The 19,620-nt window shown below is 31.2% G+C and overlaps 3 protein-coding genes across 4 annotated transcripts in view; 1 reads left to right on the top strand and 2 right to left on the bottom strand.

Moving 5' to 3' along the window:
- LOC111626512 (TFIIH basal transcription factor complex helicase XPD subunit-like) overlaps positions 1–6,754 on the top strand; it is a 61,688-nt gene extending 54,934 nt beyond the window's left edge. The window contains exons 12-14 of the mRNA XM_023369910.1: positions 385–494; positions 6,449–6,472; positions 6,582–6,754. Coding sequence (XP_023225678.1) covers positions 385–494; positions 6,449–6,472; positions 6,582–6,754 — 307 coding nt within the window. The remainder of the gene's footprint in view (positions 1–384; positions 495–6,448; positions 6,473–6,581) is intronic.
- Positions 6,755–10,946: 4,192 nt separating this feature from the next.
- Positions 10,947–11,687, bottom strand: LOC111626522 (tigger transposable element-derived protein 2-like). The gene has a single exon (XM_023369924.1). It carries the CDS (start codon positions 11,685–11,687, stop codon positions 10,947–10,949), a length of 741 nt encoding a protein of 246 aa, XP_023225692.1.
- Positions 11,688–13,921: 2,234 nt separating this feature from the next.
- Positions 13,922–19,620, bottom strand: part of LOC111626510 (CCR4-NOT transcription complex subunit 2-like) — a 44,143-nt gene continuing 38,444 nt past the window's right edge. For both annotated transcript variants that reach the window (XM_023369908.1, XM_023369909.1), the window contains exons 5-13: positions 18,776–18,891; positions 18,602–18,706; positions 18,450–18,533; positions 18,348–18,382; positions 18,181–18,280; positions 14,850–15,006; positions 14,710–14,771; positions 14,479–14,629; positions 13,922–14,399 (exon numbers count right to left, since the gene is read on the bottom strand). In XM_023369908.1, coding sequence (XP_023225676.1) covers positions 14,165–14,399; positions 14,479–14,629; positions 14,710–14,771; positions 14,850–15,006; positions 18,181–18,280; positions 18,348–18,382; positions 18,450–18,533; positions 18,602–18,706; positions 18,776–18,891 — 1,045 coding nt within the window. In that variant the 3' untranslated portion in view covers positions 13,922–14,164. The remainder of the gene's footprint in view (positions 14,400–14,478; positions 14,630–14,709; positions 14,772–14,849; positions 15,007–18,180; positions 18,281–18,347; positions 18,383–18,449; positions 18,534–18,601; positions 18,707–18,775; positions 18,892–19,620) is intronic.

The raw sequence follows: 19,620 nt of genomic DNA, 5'->3' as shown, positions 1-19,620 counted from the left end.
CAGAAGTTTCTGTGTGAAATATAATGTCATTCTGCTGATTAGTCCAGAGTTATATATTTTTGAAATGTAAACTTTAATTATGAACACACTCTATATAAGATGATGATGTAGAAGATTATTAATTTAACTAAAATAAAATAATACATATTTAATTATATATATTAAATTTAACAAATAATATATATTTATTTATTTTTATAACAATTGTTAAAATTAGCATTTAATGATTATTGTGTAAGTGATTAAAGAAAGATATAATTCTTTATTTGAAACATTCATATAAAAAATGCATATTTAAATTGGCTTGTAATTAATGATTTTTTTTTTACTATTTCATATATTTAAAAATAATATATACTCCAAATAGTATTTATCTTTTCAAAGCCTGAAAGAGCACGATGCAAAAAAACTTCAGGAGGAATATCAGAGATTAGTTGAAGGACTGAGAGATGCAAATATTGCTAGAGAAACTGATATTATTTTATCAAATCCTGGTTTGTATAACCTTCAGTGTCTTGATTTTGAAATAATAATTATATATAATGTATATAAAAATACACTTAAAATATTTAATGATTTTTTTAAATAGATGTAATTTTTAAATAATTTATTTAAAAAACACACTAAAGTTTTAATTTTTTTCTAAATCATAATATGATTATCAAACTATGATTTAATTTTATACTTAATTTATGCTATAAAAATTTAAAATATTTTATCTCAACTTCTCAATAAATGTAAGATTTTCAACATTAATTTAATAACTTTTGTTGATAAGTTTCAATTAATTCAGTTTGTGATTTTTAATTCATGAAAAGGTTATTTTCTTACTTATCATTTGTCTATTGTAAATTATTATTATTTTGTATAGCAAGTAGGGTTGCATTTTAAATAATACATGCTTAGAATTACATAAATATAAAAGAAAGTTTATAATTTTAAACTTGTAGCATTTTATTTTATTCTATTCTATTCAATGTTAAAATTAATTATTAAAGAGAAATTATAGTTTATGTTTAGTTTTTGATAACTATCAAAAATTAATACAGTTGTTGTGACATACAGCATCATTTTACGAAGTAAAATATTCACACAATAATTGGAAATGTCATCAACATCATAATCATCATCTGTTTGATGTGGCTTCCACCTCTACAAAGAAGGTACAAAATACTTAACAAACAATAAAAATAAAAATCATTCTAGTATCCAGCATAATTTTTTAATAACATAAAAATGTTTTTAAACGCATTAAGCGTTCATCATCATAAACAGTTATGTAAAAAATTAAAAGGTAATATGTTATAAACAAAAGTGATACATACAAATTTCTGTGTGTTTAATAAATAATAATAAAATAAAATATCTATCAAGGATCCTAAGCTTGATTAAGCCTTTTATATAGAACTATGCCAATTCATCACAAAAAGATTTCCAAGCGTACGAAAGCCCATTGGCATTCCTATAGTTAATACACTGCGTGCTCTTCTGTGCCCTGTGGATTTCCAGCTTTTCGAGATATTTTACCGCATGTCTAGATCTGGTAGCTTTTATGATGGAGGCCTGGTCCCAGAAGACACTAATGCCTTGTTGTTTAGCATAAGTGGCAAGAACTGTACTGTCAATCGTTTTGTTTACTGAAAGCTTATGCTCATTGATTCTTTTCTTCAAATTCCTCAACATTGCGCCTATATATATTAAGTTAGAGTTGAATCTATGGTCTCTTAGCGGTATTGAGTATATTCCTGTTAAGGAGTTACATTCATAATCTCCCTTTTCATTACTTAATATCCTGTATATAGTGGGATTACATCGATAAACTATTTGTAAGTTCTTATTTTTGGAAACCCTCTTGACAATTGGTTTAAGGAAGGGTATATAATCAATGACCACTTTTTCTTTCTGTTTGTTTTAATATCTCAAAAAGCTGGAAATCCACAGGGCACAGAAGAGCACGCAGTGTATTAACTATAGGGATGCCAACGGGCTTTCATCTGCTTGGAAATCTTTTTGTGATGAATTGGCATAGTTCTATATAAGAGGCTTAATCAAGCTTAGAATCCTTGATAGATATTTTATTTTATTATTATTTATTAAACATACAGAAATTTGTATGTATCACTTTCATTTATGACATGTTACCTTTTAATTTTTTACATAACCGTTTATTTGAAATTCATTTGCATAATTTTTCAAACTTCCCGTTTCAAATTAGAGAAATAACTGATGATGAACGCTTAATGTGTTTGAAAACGTTTTTATTTTATTAAAGAGTTATGCTGGATACTTGAATGGTTTTTATTTTTATTGAATTTATTCTCCAATAAGCAAGTATACATTTTTTTAACAACAAACGTTATTTACAATATGATATTTCTTATTATCTAGATACAATTATGTATAGCCTGAAATTAGTAAAACTATTTTAAGATATTTAATGAATAACAAAATATTTACAAAGTTTAAATAAAGTTCAGAACTTAAATTATCATCATATTAAGAAGTAATTTTAAAGTCAGTTGACAAAAAAAATATTTAAATGTTCAGTAAATTCACAAGATAAAATCAGATAATTGTTAACATTTTCAAAAAAGTTATAGAAAAGTTAATTGGAGTAAGCTGTTATATTAATTCTGTGAAGATTTAAGCTCTTTTGTGAATTTTAAAGCTTCAATATTTTTTCCCCCTCATCATTATTTCCCTTCTTCCTCCAGTTTCCTGTTTTCAGAAGGGTGAAATTAGACCTTTTGACCCCTCAACTTTCTGCGTCGCATCGAGAAGTGACCTTCTAAACTTTCAAAGACATTTCGGACAATGGATAAAGTTCTCCCCTTGCAACCGGAGATGATTCATTTCCACCTTCTTTAAAATTTTACAAAATAACTAGCCAATTAACAAAAACCTAAAATTGTTATACAATAGAGGGTAACCAAAAAGGTCACCTACCCGTGGAGTCCAAACCAAACCCACCTACACACTTCCTATTTCGTCTGATTTTAACAATGATAAAACCGATCAGATGACCCACCAAATGAACAATTATTACTAAGGTTGCAAGACAAACTCCAGCAATTAATTCAGTTGGTTTGACAGCTGTTATCAAATTTATGAGGTAGAAAAGGTGACAATACCGGATAGAAGAAGTAATAAAACTACAGAAATGTTTTGATTTCTGACAATTAGTATAAACAACCCCCGGGCACATCAAACTTACATGGAATTGCATCAGAACTTCCCTCGATAGTCCCCCTTCAAGACATGTATAAAAAGAGATCGCACCCATACCTCGGGTGATCACCAAAGGGAAGACACCAGGTTAGAGCCCATTTGGACACCTGCTCCATGCTCTGAACATAAAGACTTCTCAGAACTTGATCGCCGCAGCTAAAGAGATAATTTTTTAGAGAACTCTAATTCTCTCTCTCTTGGTTATAGACTAGATTTTGGTTAGTTTAACTTAGAGGATATTGGGACCTATAGAAGTCCAGAATTTTGACAACTTATCAACGACTGTCTATCCTTGTTGCAACTTAGAAGTATTTTTGGATTATTCCTTTTTTTTTTTTTGTAGCCTTTGATTTGTACTCGTTTGGTATAACTTTATAGTCAATTAAATATTTATTCTTATATAAAAGTGTGTGTCATCCTTAAGTACGACTGACACCTTATCATGACCTCGCCTTATCACGACCTTATCACCCTCCTACTCAGTTACCACATAGACCATCCCTGACAAAGAAGTGGGGTCAAGCTTGGAGCTCTACCCCCACAGTTCACACAATTCTGTAACTATTTTAAAAAAAAAAGATGAATTAATTAAGACACAACTGTATTATCAGGGTTTGTCTTATAATTTAAATTTGACAACTGCAAGCATTGAGGTGTCCTTATGGAGGATACAGAAGTTTCCAAGAAACTGTACGTCTGCTTTATATAGAAACTATCTTGAGCCAATTATTTATCTTTTAAAGACTGAAGAACAGCTAAAAAAGCCTTTATCAGGAAACTGAGTATAATAAGCAATTGAAAATTACAAATTAGACAATAAATGCTCAACCAAGGAAGGCCAAATTATGACCAAAGAATAAGTGTTTATTAATTTTAATTTATTATAAACCAACCTCCTGAGATTTGATTCTGGTAACTCTAAAATCTTAAGCCAATAACAAAAAATAACCACAGCTAAGCCTATAGCCAACAGTGGTCTACTAAAGATCTCAAAACAGGTTCAGCATTAAATGATTAAAATGTAAAATCAATCTAATGAATCTGAATTTGAGTCTTCTCCAATCTATAAATAAAAGATGGACCTCAAATAAGAAACATAAAACCAAGACTTGACTGAACCAAGGAATCAAAACTAGAAAATTCAGACTTCAATGCCATTCACTTTATGTAGGATAGTCCCACTTTATAGTATCCACCAGGCAATGGCTGGAATGGTATTCCTTGGGAAGCTGAATAGAAGGTGAGGAAACATCAAATGGCCCCCTGTAGCCTGTATTTGATCATCTTTGGGATTATTTAAAGGAACAGGTTTACAAGCACAAGCCATGGAATGTGGAGACCTTGAAAGCTATGATCAGTGGGGAATGTACACTTATTCCTATATGTTTGGAAAAGCAATATATCCTGTTTCTGTAAGGTTGATGACAAAGTGCAAAAATGTCAAGAGGGTTGAATGGTCGTGAAGGGTCGTATGTTGGCGATTGGCACTGAGACAGACTCTATGGTTACAAGAAACTGTTTATTTGACATGAAAGAAACTTACAATATTTCCACGATCTTGGAACTTCTATTAATACATCAGCAGCGGCCTCTGGGTCTTCCTCTCCTTTCCAAGATAGTCCCATTTTGAAGGAGTATCCCTGGTTCACAAATGACCAATTCCATCGATGTCTTGATGACTCCTGGATGATGCGCTCAACTTCCGTTGATGGAAAGATGTCAATCTGAGTTTGGGAGATGAAGATGGGTATGAGACACATATACAACAATAGATCTGCCACTTGGAACTTGCAGGAGAAGAAGCCGTCACGTCCTTGAATTCTAAGGTTTTATCCGTTTTCCTCCAATTCCACTTTCCATTTGTTCTCTCCTCGTCACCTGGTGACAATTTGAAACCTTTCGGGGGTGTGGGAGAGGTCAAAATTGAAGTTTAATTCAATTCCCATCCAGAGATAGTCAATCTTAGTTTTTCCATTGTTCTATTGTTTAAAAGTTTGTGTTGTTTTCATAAAGAAAAGCTATTTCTAATTTCTATTTTTTTCTCAAAAAAAGATAATTTTGTCCTTAAAAATAAATGATTTTAACACAAATTTCAGTGAGGTTCAGACCTGTCCAGAGCCTCACATTTCTGGACACTTCCAGCAATGCATTGGAATGCAGAAACCTTTGTAGGATAATAAGTTAATGACATTAAACTGATCTATATATGATTTGGTTTTTCTACTTTTATTTGTTCATATTTTAAATGTATTTCAAAGGTGTTACATAAATCTGGGACACCATGTAGATAAACAAATGATGAAGAGAGCTATACAGTATTTCATTTTCTGTCTTAAATATGTCACTGATTCTAGATAAAATTTAATGTTACTCTTAAAATTGCTTGGATATATAGTTTTATTTTACGGTTGATATATTGTACATTATTTGTTGATCAAGTTGATATGAAAGCAATAACAATAAATATATGATGAAATAATGATCTTGCTATATTCACCATATCATGTAATTTTAAATGATTACATCCCACAAGTAGATTAAGTAAGGAAGTTTTGCATTATTAGTAATAATTAGTGCTTATTCTATTCATTTGAAATACTTTATTTTAAATTTGAAACCAAGCTTAGATAGTAAATATGCTATATATTTTGTTATAAGACAAATGCTGCAAATTTTAAGAGTCAAAGCATTACTGGAAAAAATGTTCTTTGGGACTGAAGATGGGACAGAGTGGTCCCAAAAAACATTATTCCCAATAAAGCCTTGACTCCTAAAATTTGTAGCATTTGTCTTTTTACTTCTGAAGTAACATGGAGTCAGAATACTCAGAAATTATTTTGTAATAAATTAGATGTGTTTAAAATAGTGAAATATAAATGAAAAGAAATATTTTAAGAAATGATATTTAAATAATTTCTAGAGATTTCTTTAAAGAAAGCATTCTACAGTATTTCCATATTATAAGATCAGATAATATCATAAATTTACAAATTAAAAATAAATATAATACTAATAATTAAGATAGTTTAGAAACATAAATTTCAATAATAAGTTTACTTTAGTTATTTTAATTTTTACTAATTTGAATTTGTATAATAAATTATATGTTAAATTTATTATCATAGATTATTCATGCTTCACTATTTAATTTAATAAAGAGTGAAAAATCTTGAATTAGCTACATAATGATTTTATTAATAGCAAATGATTTTTCTTTTAGTTTTACCAGATGAAGTTTTACAGGGTAAGTATGTAAATGAAATTTGTTAGAAATGAACTTTAAATAAATATTTTTATTAAAATAAATCTTATTACATTAAATATAATTTAATAAGTGGTGATGTTTTCTGCAGATGCTGTCCCTGGCAACATACGTACGGCAGAACATTTTATAGCCTTTTTGAAACGCTTTATAGAATATATAAAAATACGTCTTCGTGTACAGCATGTTGCTCAAGAAAGTCCAGCTAAATTTTTAAAAGATGTTCTTCAGAAAGTTTGTATTGAGAGGAAACCATTGAGGTAAATAAATTAACTGAAATAAGTAAAAAAATAATATAAAATACATTAAAAAATGGTAAAAAAGTACAGTACATAGTATTTTCCCCAATCAAAAATATTTTGACATTTTAACAAACAATGATTACTGAAATATAAAATAGGAGTGTTTTAAATATCAGCTAATTAGCAAAGAATTAGAAGTAAAATTCAGATTGTATAAATTTTAACTTAATGAAGCATAATTTATTGAAGTGAGTTGGCTTTGATATATGATAATGAAAAATTGTAGTGGCCTGGTTATAATATAAATTTTCTCTGTAGATTTCATCTATAAAGTTTATACAAGGTGTGACAATTTATTTCCAGGACTGGTCATGTAGCGCTGCAGTGTCAGTTTTCAGAAACTTGTCTAAGCTTGTCATAATAGTTCAACCATCTGGCTACTTGTCTGCAAAGATTTGTTCGTGTCTCGTAACTTATTCTTTTTCTGTACTCTATTCACATATTGCTGTGAGAAAGTATTGTCACGTTTTTGTCATGGAACAAAAAGCGAACATTAAGTTTTGTTACAAGTTGGGTAAAAGTGCAACAGAGACGTATACCGTCATCAAGCAAGTTTATGGGAATGATGCCCTATCCTTCTCTCATGTTTTCGAGCAGATTGCATGTTTCAGGGATGGTCAGGAAGACCTTGAGGACGATGCTTGCGCTGGCCAACCTCAATCAGTTCCAACATTAGAAAACATTGAAAAAAATCAGACTTGCTGTGATATGACCGTCGAATGTCTATTCGGATGATAGTGGAGACAACTGGTATCAATCTGGAGGCAACTCTTCGGGTTAGGCTTCAGTTTGCAGCAAGAGGAAGCTGGGTACTGCTGCACGACAATGCCTGCCCGCACATTGCAACTGTTGTCAAGGAGTTTTTGGCCAAATGTGGCATTGTGGAGTTGAACCACCCTCCATACTCACCAGATTTGTTGCCTTGCGACTATTTTTTGTTTCCGAAAATCAAAATCACATTGAAGGGACGAAGATTCGGTGACCTGGAGGACATACAGCGCAATGTGACCAAGGAATTGAGAGCTGTCAACGGAAGTGACTTTGCCGAGTGTTTCAAGAACTTATACAAGCATTGCTAGAAGTGCATTGCCCTCCAGGGAGATTACTTTGAAACATATTAGAAGGGTTTTTCATTATATGTTCTTTGTGTCCTTTTATTACCCCAGTCCTGGAATTTAATTGTCACACCTTGTATTATAACTATACAGATATTTTACTTTTGACTATATGGATTTTTTATCTGTTATAAAGAAAGCAATTTTAAATTCAAATTTAACATATTTTCTGTTATATACTTATCATTATCATAAAGAAATAAATAAAAAATGAATACAAGTACATGGCTGGCATTATTCACATTTAATAATTATAAAAAATATAAATACGACTTTACAAAGATAAAACTTTGCATTTTGTCCTTTTTTTTTCGCTGTTCACATCATCAGCAGTCCTTAAAAAATTCACAAAGTTTTGGAGACGACCTTTCTTTTGAGGCTACTGCCTTTGCAAAAACATGTAAAACAGGTAAAGTGTCCCCTGGTGTTAATGCCACAAGCATCAGGTTATCTCTGAAACTTTGTGAATTTTTTAAGGACTGCTGATGGTGTGAACAGTGAAAAGGGAGGACAAAATGCAAAGTTTTATCTTTGCAAAGTCATATTTATATTTTTCATATTTATTAAAAAATAAAGAAATAAGTTTTCTGATTTATAAGAATTTGTGTTTAAAATTTGTATTGTTACTATTTATTAGTTCATTTTCTTCAGTTTCAAATTACTGGTTCTATTATATTAGATCCAGCAGATCAGTTTTATTTATGAATGATATCTTATGCTCAAGCTAATCTGCAATGATACCCAAATTAAGCAGTCAACAAATTCAAGTATAATTAAAAATACAAAAACCATACTTCTTTATTGTTGTAATAAATATTTAATGATAGACTGAAATAAATAAAGATAAAAGTTGTATTAAAATAACACAACTTTTATCTTTCGATTTATTTATTTATTAACCTTTTATTTAAATAAAAAAATAATATCTTTGCCTATTTCGGAAGAATGGTTGAAGTTTTGTGTGTGTTATTGTTTTAAAATTTTCTGGAAACTGTCTTAGTTAATAGTTTATTTGTTTAATTAATATTTTAACTGTGATATATATTATATGTGATGCATATATACGAGTATCACATATCATATATCAAACTTGCAGTAAAAAACAAATCATATACAGTATATGCAAACTTTGCCTTCTTTATTAATATGAAATAATAGAAGTATGGAAATAATGTTAAAACAAAGTAGTAATAAAATTATATAACATAGCATATATACCCTTTCAGTATTGGGATAGTCAGGTATGGTGCTATCCCAAAGTAGTGGAAAATAAACATGGGAAATTTTTAAAGTATTTTTCCACATGTTTTTTCTCATTACCATTTCAGAAAAAGATTTAGTAAACAGTTATGTCTAGTAAAGAAAAGTATTTTTATTGTTACATAATTCATTTTTTATATGAATTTTTTTTGCGGTAGTTTTTGGCAATACCCCAAAAGAATTTAGTGAATATCCGTCCCTCACCACTGCCACACGATCGCCCTGGACAGATATATCTGTCCCTCACTGCTGAGTGGATATAATACAACAATCCTATATATGTATAGGGAAATTGACAAATAAAAATTTAATTCATATTAATATAAAAGTTTTATTATATAAGGAAATACTTTTATGCAATTTATATAAAACTTCTATAACATATTAAGAATTTTTCAGTTAAATCATTTTTCTTATTTGACTTGTACAAATTGTAATTATGTTATCTTTTGTCTATATTGTTAGTTTTTTATTACATTTTTCTAAGAAAATAATTTTGAATAATATTTTAAAATTCTCTTCAAAGTAAATGTTAATAACTTAGAAAAATGTTATTAATTAAACATAATTTTTAACTGTAATGTTAACCCATGTACAGTAGAGTCCCGAAAACTCAGCCTAATGTGGACTGAAGGGTGGCCGAGTTTGTGAAAATGCTGGGTTATTGGGAATGGGGTTAAAAAAGAATAAGTATGAGTGTTTCCTGAGAAAATACTGTATTGTACTTGTATATATTGTTTGCTTGAGAATACAACAGAGAATAAACTGCCCAAATACTCTTAAACAAAGGAAAAATACAGTACATACTTTATGAAGGCATAGAACCTTTACTACATGAAAATGAAAATTAATGAATACCCAGTGTACAGTAATTTACCTGATAAGACAGACCTCAGAAAAATACTCTGAGGCAAAAAACTGTCTACAATGAAAATTAACTAGCTGATTTTGCAAAAACTGGCTATTTTTTTTAAAGAAATGCGTAATGTCCTGTTGTCTTCCGCACTGCACTCTGCATTTTGCTGCTTCATCACGAAGACGATGAAGGAACAGTAAATCCATTACCGACGCACTTTGTTGTTCAAATACTGAAGGGCAGTTTCGACAGCCTTTAGTCCCTCACTGTGTGATATTTTAGAAGCTTGTATGGTGGAGTCCTCGACACCAATGTCTTCATCATTTTCCGGCATTTTTTCATTAATTGTGACAGCAGCAGTAATTTCTGCATCGGACATGATGTCTTGCTCGGTATCATTCTGGAATCACTGTTCAATGTCATATTCATCAACTTCTGCACATCCAGGAACTCTTTTCAGGAGGTCGAGTAAGTTTACATTTTCTGCATCATCATGTTCAACAAACTCATTTCCCTCATGATCAAGGAGTTTTCGCCAGGAACGAACTAGTGTTAATGACTCTAACTCATTCCAGGTGTCTGCCACCCAGCCTACAACATTCAATAGGTTTGTTTTCTTTAAGTTCTGGATAAGACCTTGACCATCATTGTTTGCAGAAAGAAGAGAGGATAACAGCTTGTGCCTATATCTTCTCTTGAGACTAACCAAAACTTTTTGGTCCATTGGCTGACATAACGCTGTGATTGGATGGTAAAAACATTGCTCATATGTCCCCATTTTTTAACTCTTCGATGTCTGGGTGCAAAGACGCGTTGTCCAAAATCAGAATAGCCTTCCTTGGCAGGTTTTTAGATTTTAAAAACTGCTCAATAAATGGAACAAATACTTCATGGAACCATTGTTTGAAAATTGCACAGCTCATTCAGGCATGTGACTGGTTTTGGTACCAAACTGAAAATTTATCCATTTCAATGTGCTTAAACACACATGGTTTCTTTGATTTTCCTATGAGATCAAGCTTTAATTTGTGTTCACCTGTTGCATTACTGCATGCTAGGATTGTTACCCTCTCCTTGCTCCTTTCAAAACCTGGGGCTGACTGTTCTTCCTTGAAAGCAAGGCTTTTCGCTGGTAACAGTTTATAATTTAACCCTGTTTCATCACAATTGTACAATTGCTCTCCAGTCAAACCTTCAGCTTCGATAAATTTTTGAAAGTTTTCCTTAAACTGAGACATACCTTCCGTGTCCCCAGATAGTTTTTCCCCACAAATACTAAGCTGCCAAACTCCATAGCGTTTCTTCCAGCGATCAAGCCAGCCAGTGCTTGTGACAAATTTAGGATCATTGTCGTTTTTAAATTCTTCATAAAATTTCAAGGCTTTCTCTTGCAAGATTGACCCACTAATTGGCATGCCCTTCTCTCTTGTTTGGCGAAACCAAATGTAAAGTGCTTCACTTAGCTCATTAAAATCACTTTCCTTCATACTTTTCCTTTCTTTCAATGTTTCTGTACATATTCTGTTAACACACCACGACTCAATTTCCATCTGCTTCTTCTTCCAGTCTCCAATCGTACTTTTGCCAACTCCCAAGTCCTTAGCCACTGCAATGATACTTTCTCCCTTATCCAGTCTCTTTAATGCCCACAACTTTTGCTCCATACATAGACAAGTTCACTTGTTTTCTTTTAACAGAAGATGCAATCGCAGAGTACTGTTGTTGGGATTGAATCATCTGGATGTACGGTTCCTGTGCTTTTCCTCTTTTTCAAACAAGCAAAGGTTGTCACCGTAGAAACTCTGATCGAGAAACGACCATTAGTTTTGAAAACAGAATTGCTGATATGCCATTGATCATTGGACGATTGCACAGACCTTCAATAGGACTACGAAGCGCTGATTGGTCAATCAGTGCTATCTTCAATCCATATAAAAAGATTGAGTTTAGGCAGGAGAGTTAAGTTCGCCTAAGTTTGGTTAAGGGAACTGAGAGTTGTTGATCAAACGAACTTATTGAAGGAGGTTATTTTTGTCTTGCTATTTCTTTGACAAACGCTGGAAGAATTATACATCTAACTACATCTCAGAAATACGTCGCAAGGTGTCTTTTCGATGGACCTGTTCAGGATTAACGAACTATTTGGACTCTAATTTATTTTTTGTGTGTGAAACCTACTTTGTAAATATCTTAAACATTGTAATTTGTTGCTCTTGTGAACATCGTAGGTTTATGTAAGTTTTATTTGTTGTTATAAACTTTTTATGAACTGTGAACTTGTGATTTTGAATTTGATTACTGTCCAGCATCCACAAATTTTGAAACAGCTCTGAACAATACAGTACACACAGTCACTCATATCGAGTTATGCAACAGAGTTAAGAAATCGACTAACCCTGGCAAAGGCTGCAGGTAGACTGAATGGCTGAGCACACGCCAACGCCAGACACATGGTGGAGGAGTAGGAGTGTGATGCGAGACAAAGGAATGTGGAACTCTGAACGGGTCTGCATGCAGTGTTTTTTCGCCCTGCCAGGGTGTGGCCGAGTTATCCAAACTGCCAAGTTATCAAGTGCCAAGTTTTTGGGACTCTACTGTATTTATATCATAGAATTTGTTAATGTACATTGTTAATGTACATAATTGTGAATGAGAAATTATTTATTGTGACATCATCACAATGCCAGGCTGCAATTTTTAATCATATTTTTAATTAATTTATTTAAAATTTATATTCTCCACCTCAAATTAGTAATGTCTCGTCCCGGTAAATCATACTTTTCCATTAGCAATGGAGTGTGCTGGTTATCTATTTAACTGCTTTCAAGAGAAAATTTTTAAATTGAAATAACATGATTTCTGATTTTCATCAGAGATTTGTATATAGTTAATCAGGCCGTCTGCCTCTAAGCTTTTCCATATCCGGTCTTGAATTTCATTTATCTAATGCCATTCTCAATATTGAGGAAAGACAGACAACAGATGGATGACAGTGGAAATTTATAGGTCTACAGTTTTTTCAAATTGCAACCCAATTAAGTAAATTTTACCCTTACAGATATTCTTTTACCATCATAAATAAATATTTGAATTTACTTTTAGTTCTTATGATAAAAAGAATTGTCTTTGTTATTATTTGCTATTTGTAGAATAGCCATTTGAATTTTCTGTTTTATATTAAAACATTTTTATATATATTTAAATTTGTTGAAAGTTAATAAATAAAATGCTTATTTTTACAAATACAGTAGAAGTTCTTAATCTTTCTCCTAATAATCCAGAATATCCAGTAATCCAGCACTCCCTGAAAAGCAGCAGATAATCAGGAATTGTAAGATGATAATCTGGCATGCTAGTATTTTGAGAATCAGAATTTGTTTGGACAGGTGGTGAACCTCTAGGAGCTTGGCTAGAAATTGAGGCAAAGGGAAGTGCAGCCATGCATGTTACTACATCTTGGGAGATCAACCATGCAGTATAATTCAGTTAAGCTATGTGTAATCTGTATTGTACTGAATGAACACTGCTTCTTTAGAGCTAGTGTGTTTTTTTCATGTTCAGTAACATGCATGACTGATGTATTTTTCTTTCTCAGTGGCAATGCCCCTAAAAACAAGTTTCTTATACTTACAAGGGGACATTACAGTCTCAGAAATTCATTTCGGGATGAGACTTTGCAGGATAGTAGTATACCTCAAGGTTGTCCACCCAGAAGAATTGTAAAGTGCACTAGCCAGAAGATTTTGAGAAAAAGGGCTCTAAAGTTTTAATTGCAGCTCATATACTGGTCAATTTTATACTATGGCAGTGCAGCAAAATGGCTGATTCTGTAACAAACTCGCTTGAAACGGGCGATCTAGGTTTGATCCTAGCCTTGGCTAACTTTTTTNACATAAAGTATCCAAAAAAAATATTTGTGGGAACTAAAGCTTCTCAGAATAGGATTAAGAATATTCTTGTCAGATAGTGCAAAAGAATCTTACAATACAGATAATTATTTGCACTTTTGTTACCAAATGTAGTTTTCCTCTTTTGGTGTTGATTTCTTTCATAAAGAAAAAACAAGCTGGATCCATCCGGCAGCAGTAGAACCAAATGCAAAATGACAAAAATCACTGCAAGACTAACGATCCTTCTTGTCCTATGCCATCATTGATTGGGCAGGATTGTAGTGTAGAGTTTGAGGCATGTGGGGACGTTCTTCTAACCGATCATAATCCAGATGAAATTCTTTGGCCACTTTTCTCCAATTTCCTGCATCAAAAAAGTAGTAAGTACCCCTTTCGTACGTGCTGGTCTTTTCTGTAGGCACCATACCCGGAGCACGGGTGATCCACACTCTTTCATCTTTATGGTACCTCCAGTCCCGGTTGTACCTGAATGAGGCAAAGAGTTCAGTCAGATTGAACATGAGTTACACATGCACTAAAACAGACAGCTGTCATTTCCACTTACAATTCTGCTGCTGCTGCCAACTGAAGAATATCACCACTGAACATATAAAATAAAAAAAAGAGGAGATCTTCACCATACCGATTTAGCTTGATTGGAGCTAATTTCTCTTTTATGCTCTGGTTGACCAGATATTCCGATGGCACATGAAAATCTAGAAAAGTAAGAAAATCATAACTAAATAATAATAATCAACAAAAAAATAATAATAATTCCAATCACAACTTAGCTTACCTATGTCTTGAGGCCTACAAGGCTGTTCAGACCATGGTCCTCCAAAATTTGGATAAAGGCTTCTATTAAATATGCATAAAAAAAATCTAAGTAAATAGAAAAATTAAAGTGCATATGTTAAAAACTGGATATGAAATTACTCTGGAGTGTTAAGATTGAGCCCTAATGTTGTTAAGTCACTCCCTAGAGCTAGAGACACTAGATTTGGATCAGTTTCCGCCACACGAATAAACGTCAACAAACCCACCATTCCAAATTGATCCATCACCATTCCTCCAGGAATATTCGTCACCCTTCCTGAAATGATAAGTATCAATTATTAAACTTGTTGTACAGCTTAACAAAATAAAATTTAGAAATTATTAGCAAACATCTGTTGCAAATATGCACTATTGCAAAACATTCCGAAAAAAAGAAAGTTTTCTTGAAATTGTATCCAATGAATTTACAAACTCTACAAAAGAAACTTTATTTTTATTTCATATAGTTTTAAGTTTACTATATCTGCTTTTGCCTAATAAAAGTTTTTCAAGAACTAGTTAAGTTTTATTGTTATTGTTGTAAATTACATTCTAATTTCCCAAATATGCATTATTATATTCTTGGAAATAATATATTATTATATAATTTAAATTGTAAAAATACTAACATAAAAAGATACTTAAAATGGCATATCATATAATCATAACAGAACGTTTATATTAATTATAAAAGCATGGTGTCATTAATTGAAAATGTATACAAATATGTACAATGACATATTGCAGTGTTTTTCAACCTGTGGGTCGCGACGCCGGGGGGGTCACAAAGCCATACATGGGGGGTCGCAGGTAAAAGAACAAGACAAGTGTTTGTAGGTCCTACACTACAATAAAAAAAACTACAATTTCAGTGAGAAGACTGTGCCTGTTTATTTTACGATACAATTGGTTTTTTGATCGATATTTAAATCTCAACAGAAAGAAAATTAAATATGTACAGTAATTTTTAAAATCACTGACATAGTTTTAATATGGCCGTGGGGGTCGCCAGAACTTTTTAATTTGTAAAGGGGTCGCATATTCAAGAAGGTTGAAAAACACTGACATATTGGATTCAGAATTAAGATAAAAAATAATGAGAATTTTATGTGAACTTTTCAAATCAAATAAAATATTAAACTGAAGCAGGCATATTTATACTTTGATAATATGGTTGTTTTCAATTATATTTATGTTTATTATTTTTGACAGTTGCCTTTTTTCTAAGAGAGTTTTTTGATTTCTTTTATTTATTATATTATGTTTGTTTTTGCATCTTTCTTTTTGTGTCTAGTGCTATTGTACTCTTAATAAATTATAATGAAAAAATATTTTTAGGCTTTTATATAAAAACAAGCTATGATGAAAAGATATGATTTGTTTTATGGCAATGGTATTGAGCCTAACTCATCATATTATATGCCTACATTTAATGCGTACTGAGTGTTGAACTGAATACACTATTTTAGATTCTTTTCTCTACTTTAAGTTAAAAAGAAAAAAGAAATAACTTTACATCAACTTCCAGAACTTTACCTATACTACAGGATTTTACTATTTCTTCTAAATGTACAAATTCAATATTTTCTAACTTCAACATATATAATTTTGTGGTTAACAAGCTGACAGTTAAATGTAAATTAACTTGTAATTGGCAATTTGTTATTTGTTGCACTTGCATATGTTTATGCAAATGTTCAAGAGCATAAAACTTGCTATTTCTCAGTGGGCTATTATTCATGTATGGCAATGAAAAAAAAATTGCAAGATAGCTATTTTGTAATTTGATAGCCAAATTATTGAAATGACCTGATATCATTCCTAATATCCTCTTATATCCACAAAGGGACATGCATAGTGGAGATGGTGTATATGTACAGGAAGGCATTTTAGGTGGACTTATTGAGCTCCATATGCTGCCACAGGAAAACCTGATTTGCTCAGAGATACAGATGTAATTTATATCTCTTTGTATGTAACTGCAATTGGAAATACATCTATACTGCAAGCCAACAATGTTCACTCTCACATAGCTCACCTAGTATTGCAATACCTCGAAGAGACCATCACCCATATAGAGTGGTAAGCACACTCTCCCAACTTCATTGACTATATCTGAAACACTCTTGATAAGTGTGTTGCTGCATTCTATTACCTTCAACAAACCGTAAAGGGATTTTGAACTGCTTTATGAGAAAATGAGCGTTGCTCCCTATGAAACTCATTGACATTATCATTAACAGCGTGAAACATTGCTGTCAGTCCATCATTGTTGTATGAGATAACTATACTTCTTATTGAGATAATTTTTATTTAATTTTGATATTTATACAGCTAATACAAAATGTAAATGCTTTGAATCAAATATTTTTGTGATTTTCAGTAACATATGATATGATAAAGAATATTATCAAACGTTAGGCTTTTTTTTATTTTTATATTATTTTGTTAGAAACAACAAAATAACATTTCCCAATTCAGTAAAACATTTTCGTTTATAAAAAAGGAACAAGGGTTGTATTCAAAAATAAACAAAGTCTAAGAAAATTTAAAAGTAATTATTTTTAGAGTAAATCAATTTTTATTTAACTTGTTATCTTTCAACCAGTAAGAAATGATTTGTTTGGAATTATAATTAGTATAGAAGAAATAATAAAAAGTATCAGTATGTTAATAAGATTATAAATGTTCATAAATAGCTTTCCATGCAAGCAATACTGTAGATGTGTCCTTAAAATTAGTGGTGAAATCTTTCTTAGTCACTTTGTAAATCAAGGTTTTCAAGATACTTGAGTTGTGCAGGAACAATGTGTTATGTAAGAGACATGCATTATTAAAGTCCACTTGGATATTATTGTCAATTTTGTTCATTTTAGCTGGATTATGGGTGTTAGTTGCTACTTTTATTGCAATTTTATCCAGTTTTGCAGTATACTTTAATAAAAATACTTTTTGAAAATGTTTGACTTATGAAATTAACATTTTTTCCAAAAATTCTTATAAATAAAACTTTATTATTCTTTAAAGCTTTAATGAAAAATCCATAAATAGAAAAAAATTTCATTTGGGTTTCCATTTGAAATTCAAAAGTTTTCCCCATCCTCCTTTCAGGGGCAGGGGTGGCTTAATTTTTATTAAATTGGAAAGGCTCTTCAAAAATACATAATGTTTATTATGATCAATTTTTAATTGAATGCACATTTTACAAGATATTTGTTAGGGGCATTATAAATGGACCATCTGATATGTATATATTATATTATATTATATTAATATAAAATTTACAACTGATTATTGCACGGAGAGAGAATGTTATTTTGACTGATACAGTATTGGACAAAATAACTAATTTCAATTGCTCAGTAATAGTTATTTCATTATCAATCTAAAATAATTTTACACTAATTAAAATCTATACAATATAATTATAATAATCCAAGTACTAAACTACCTTCTTTAGATGTTTGGATTCCTCTTTTTTGACACTGAGTGGCAGATTTCTCAAGAAAACGACTTCCCTCCTTTGTCGCTTCCAGAGATATTCCACAGGACTAAATTAAAATAAAGTTTTAATTTCTGAATTTTGATTTTTATGCATTTTTAAAAAACTAAACTTACAGATTTGTTAAGAGCTTCTTGACTATTGTCTTGATCTGAAAATTTAAAAACAAATTAAATAAAAACATAATATAAAAATAACAATAATATGGTAAATCTTACTCTGAGATCCTGGTAATGCAGGAAAATCTTCACTATGAATCTGAAACTCATTTGACTCATTGGTGGGTTGTTTCACCATCCCAACTACAAAAGATTTATTATTATTTTTATTTTTGAAGAAAAGAAAATTTAATTAAAAGAACTGTACACACCATACTGAGGTCTCCCTGCCATAGGATTAGGAGGAAGTGAAGGATTGGAATTTGTATCCTGAGTACTTCTATTGGTAAGTGATGGAAACTCTGATAGATCTAGAGCTGGAATAAGATAATCTGTTAAAAGAATAACAATTTATATTCAATGTATTAAAAATCTATTTCTCTTACCAGGACTCGATGAAAAGGTATTCTGTAAACTCCCCCCTAATAAATTTTGAGAAATGAAATTCCTAGAATTATGAGAAATGCCATAACCTGACATCCCACTCATTGATCCTGCACCACTGTATTGTAAGATAAAAAATTTTGGAATTAAAAAAGTGAATAAATAAAAATTCAATCCAGTTAATTATAACAAAGTTAACCTCTTAATGAAATCAGTGAATAGATGCTTATTTAAATATTCCAACAATTTATCACTATAAATAAATTTATCAATAGATAGTGATGTCTATCAGAGAATTTACAATAATTTTAAATAAATTTATAAAATTCTGAAAAAGCAATGACACTGATGGAATTTTAATTGAAAAATAATGTCAAATTTTTCTCTGTTTTAAAATATCCTACTATTCTTATTTGCTTACAAAATAAATTTTTTTTATGCTACCCAAAAATGATCCTTATAATGGTCTACCAAATAGAGATGTATTTTAGTTTTTAGCCCAGTTACAACAGAGAAGTTCACTAGCAAACACATTGGTAGATAGAGCCATACACCAACCAAAGCCGGCTTTGGTTGGTGTATGGCTCTATGTTTAATGAGTTAGTCGATGTAGTTTGTTTACGTTGGTAGATTGGATGTACAGTAGATTCCCCTATAAAACCGTTTCCTATAGTTATGATTCCTATAAAAATTGTGGCAGTACAGTAGATCCCCCTATAAAACCGTTTCCTATAGTTATGATTCCTATAAAAATTGTGGCAGTATCCGTAAACAACGGTAAAAATAACTCCTATAATACGTAAAACGTCATCGGGCAGCCGAACTACTTTCCCGCCGTCCGTAGCGC

Source organism: Centruroides sculpturatus, unplaced genomic scaffold, assembly GCF_000671375.1.
Source record: "Centruroides sculpturatus isolate CEXI.00-Female unplaced genomic scaffold, Cexi_2.0 scaffold159, whole genome shotgun sequence".
Taxonomy (NCBI): domain Eukaryota; kingdom Metazoa; phylum Arthropoda; class Arachnida; order Scorpiones; family Buthidae; genus Centruroides; species Centruroides sculpturatus.
The sequence above is the reverse complement of the archived record's forward strand: the minus strand, read 5'-3'. Positions and strand labels throughout refer to the sequence as shown.

Excerpts from the sequence above, each read along its gene's own strand:
- LOC111626522 (XM_023369924.1), bottom strand. The coding sequence starts at position 11,687 with ATGGAGCAAAAGTTGTGGGCATTAAAGAGACTGGATAAGGGAGAAAGT.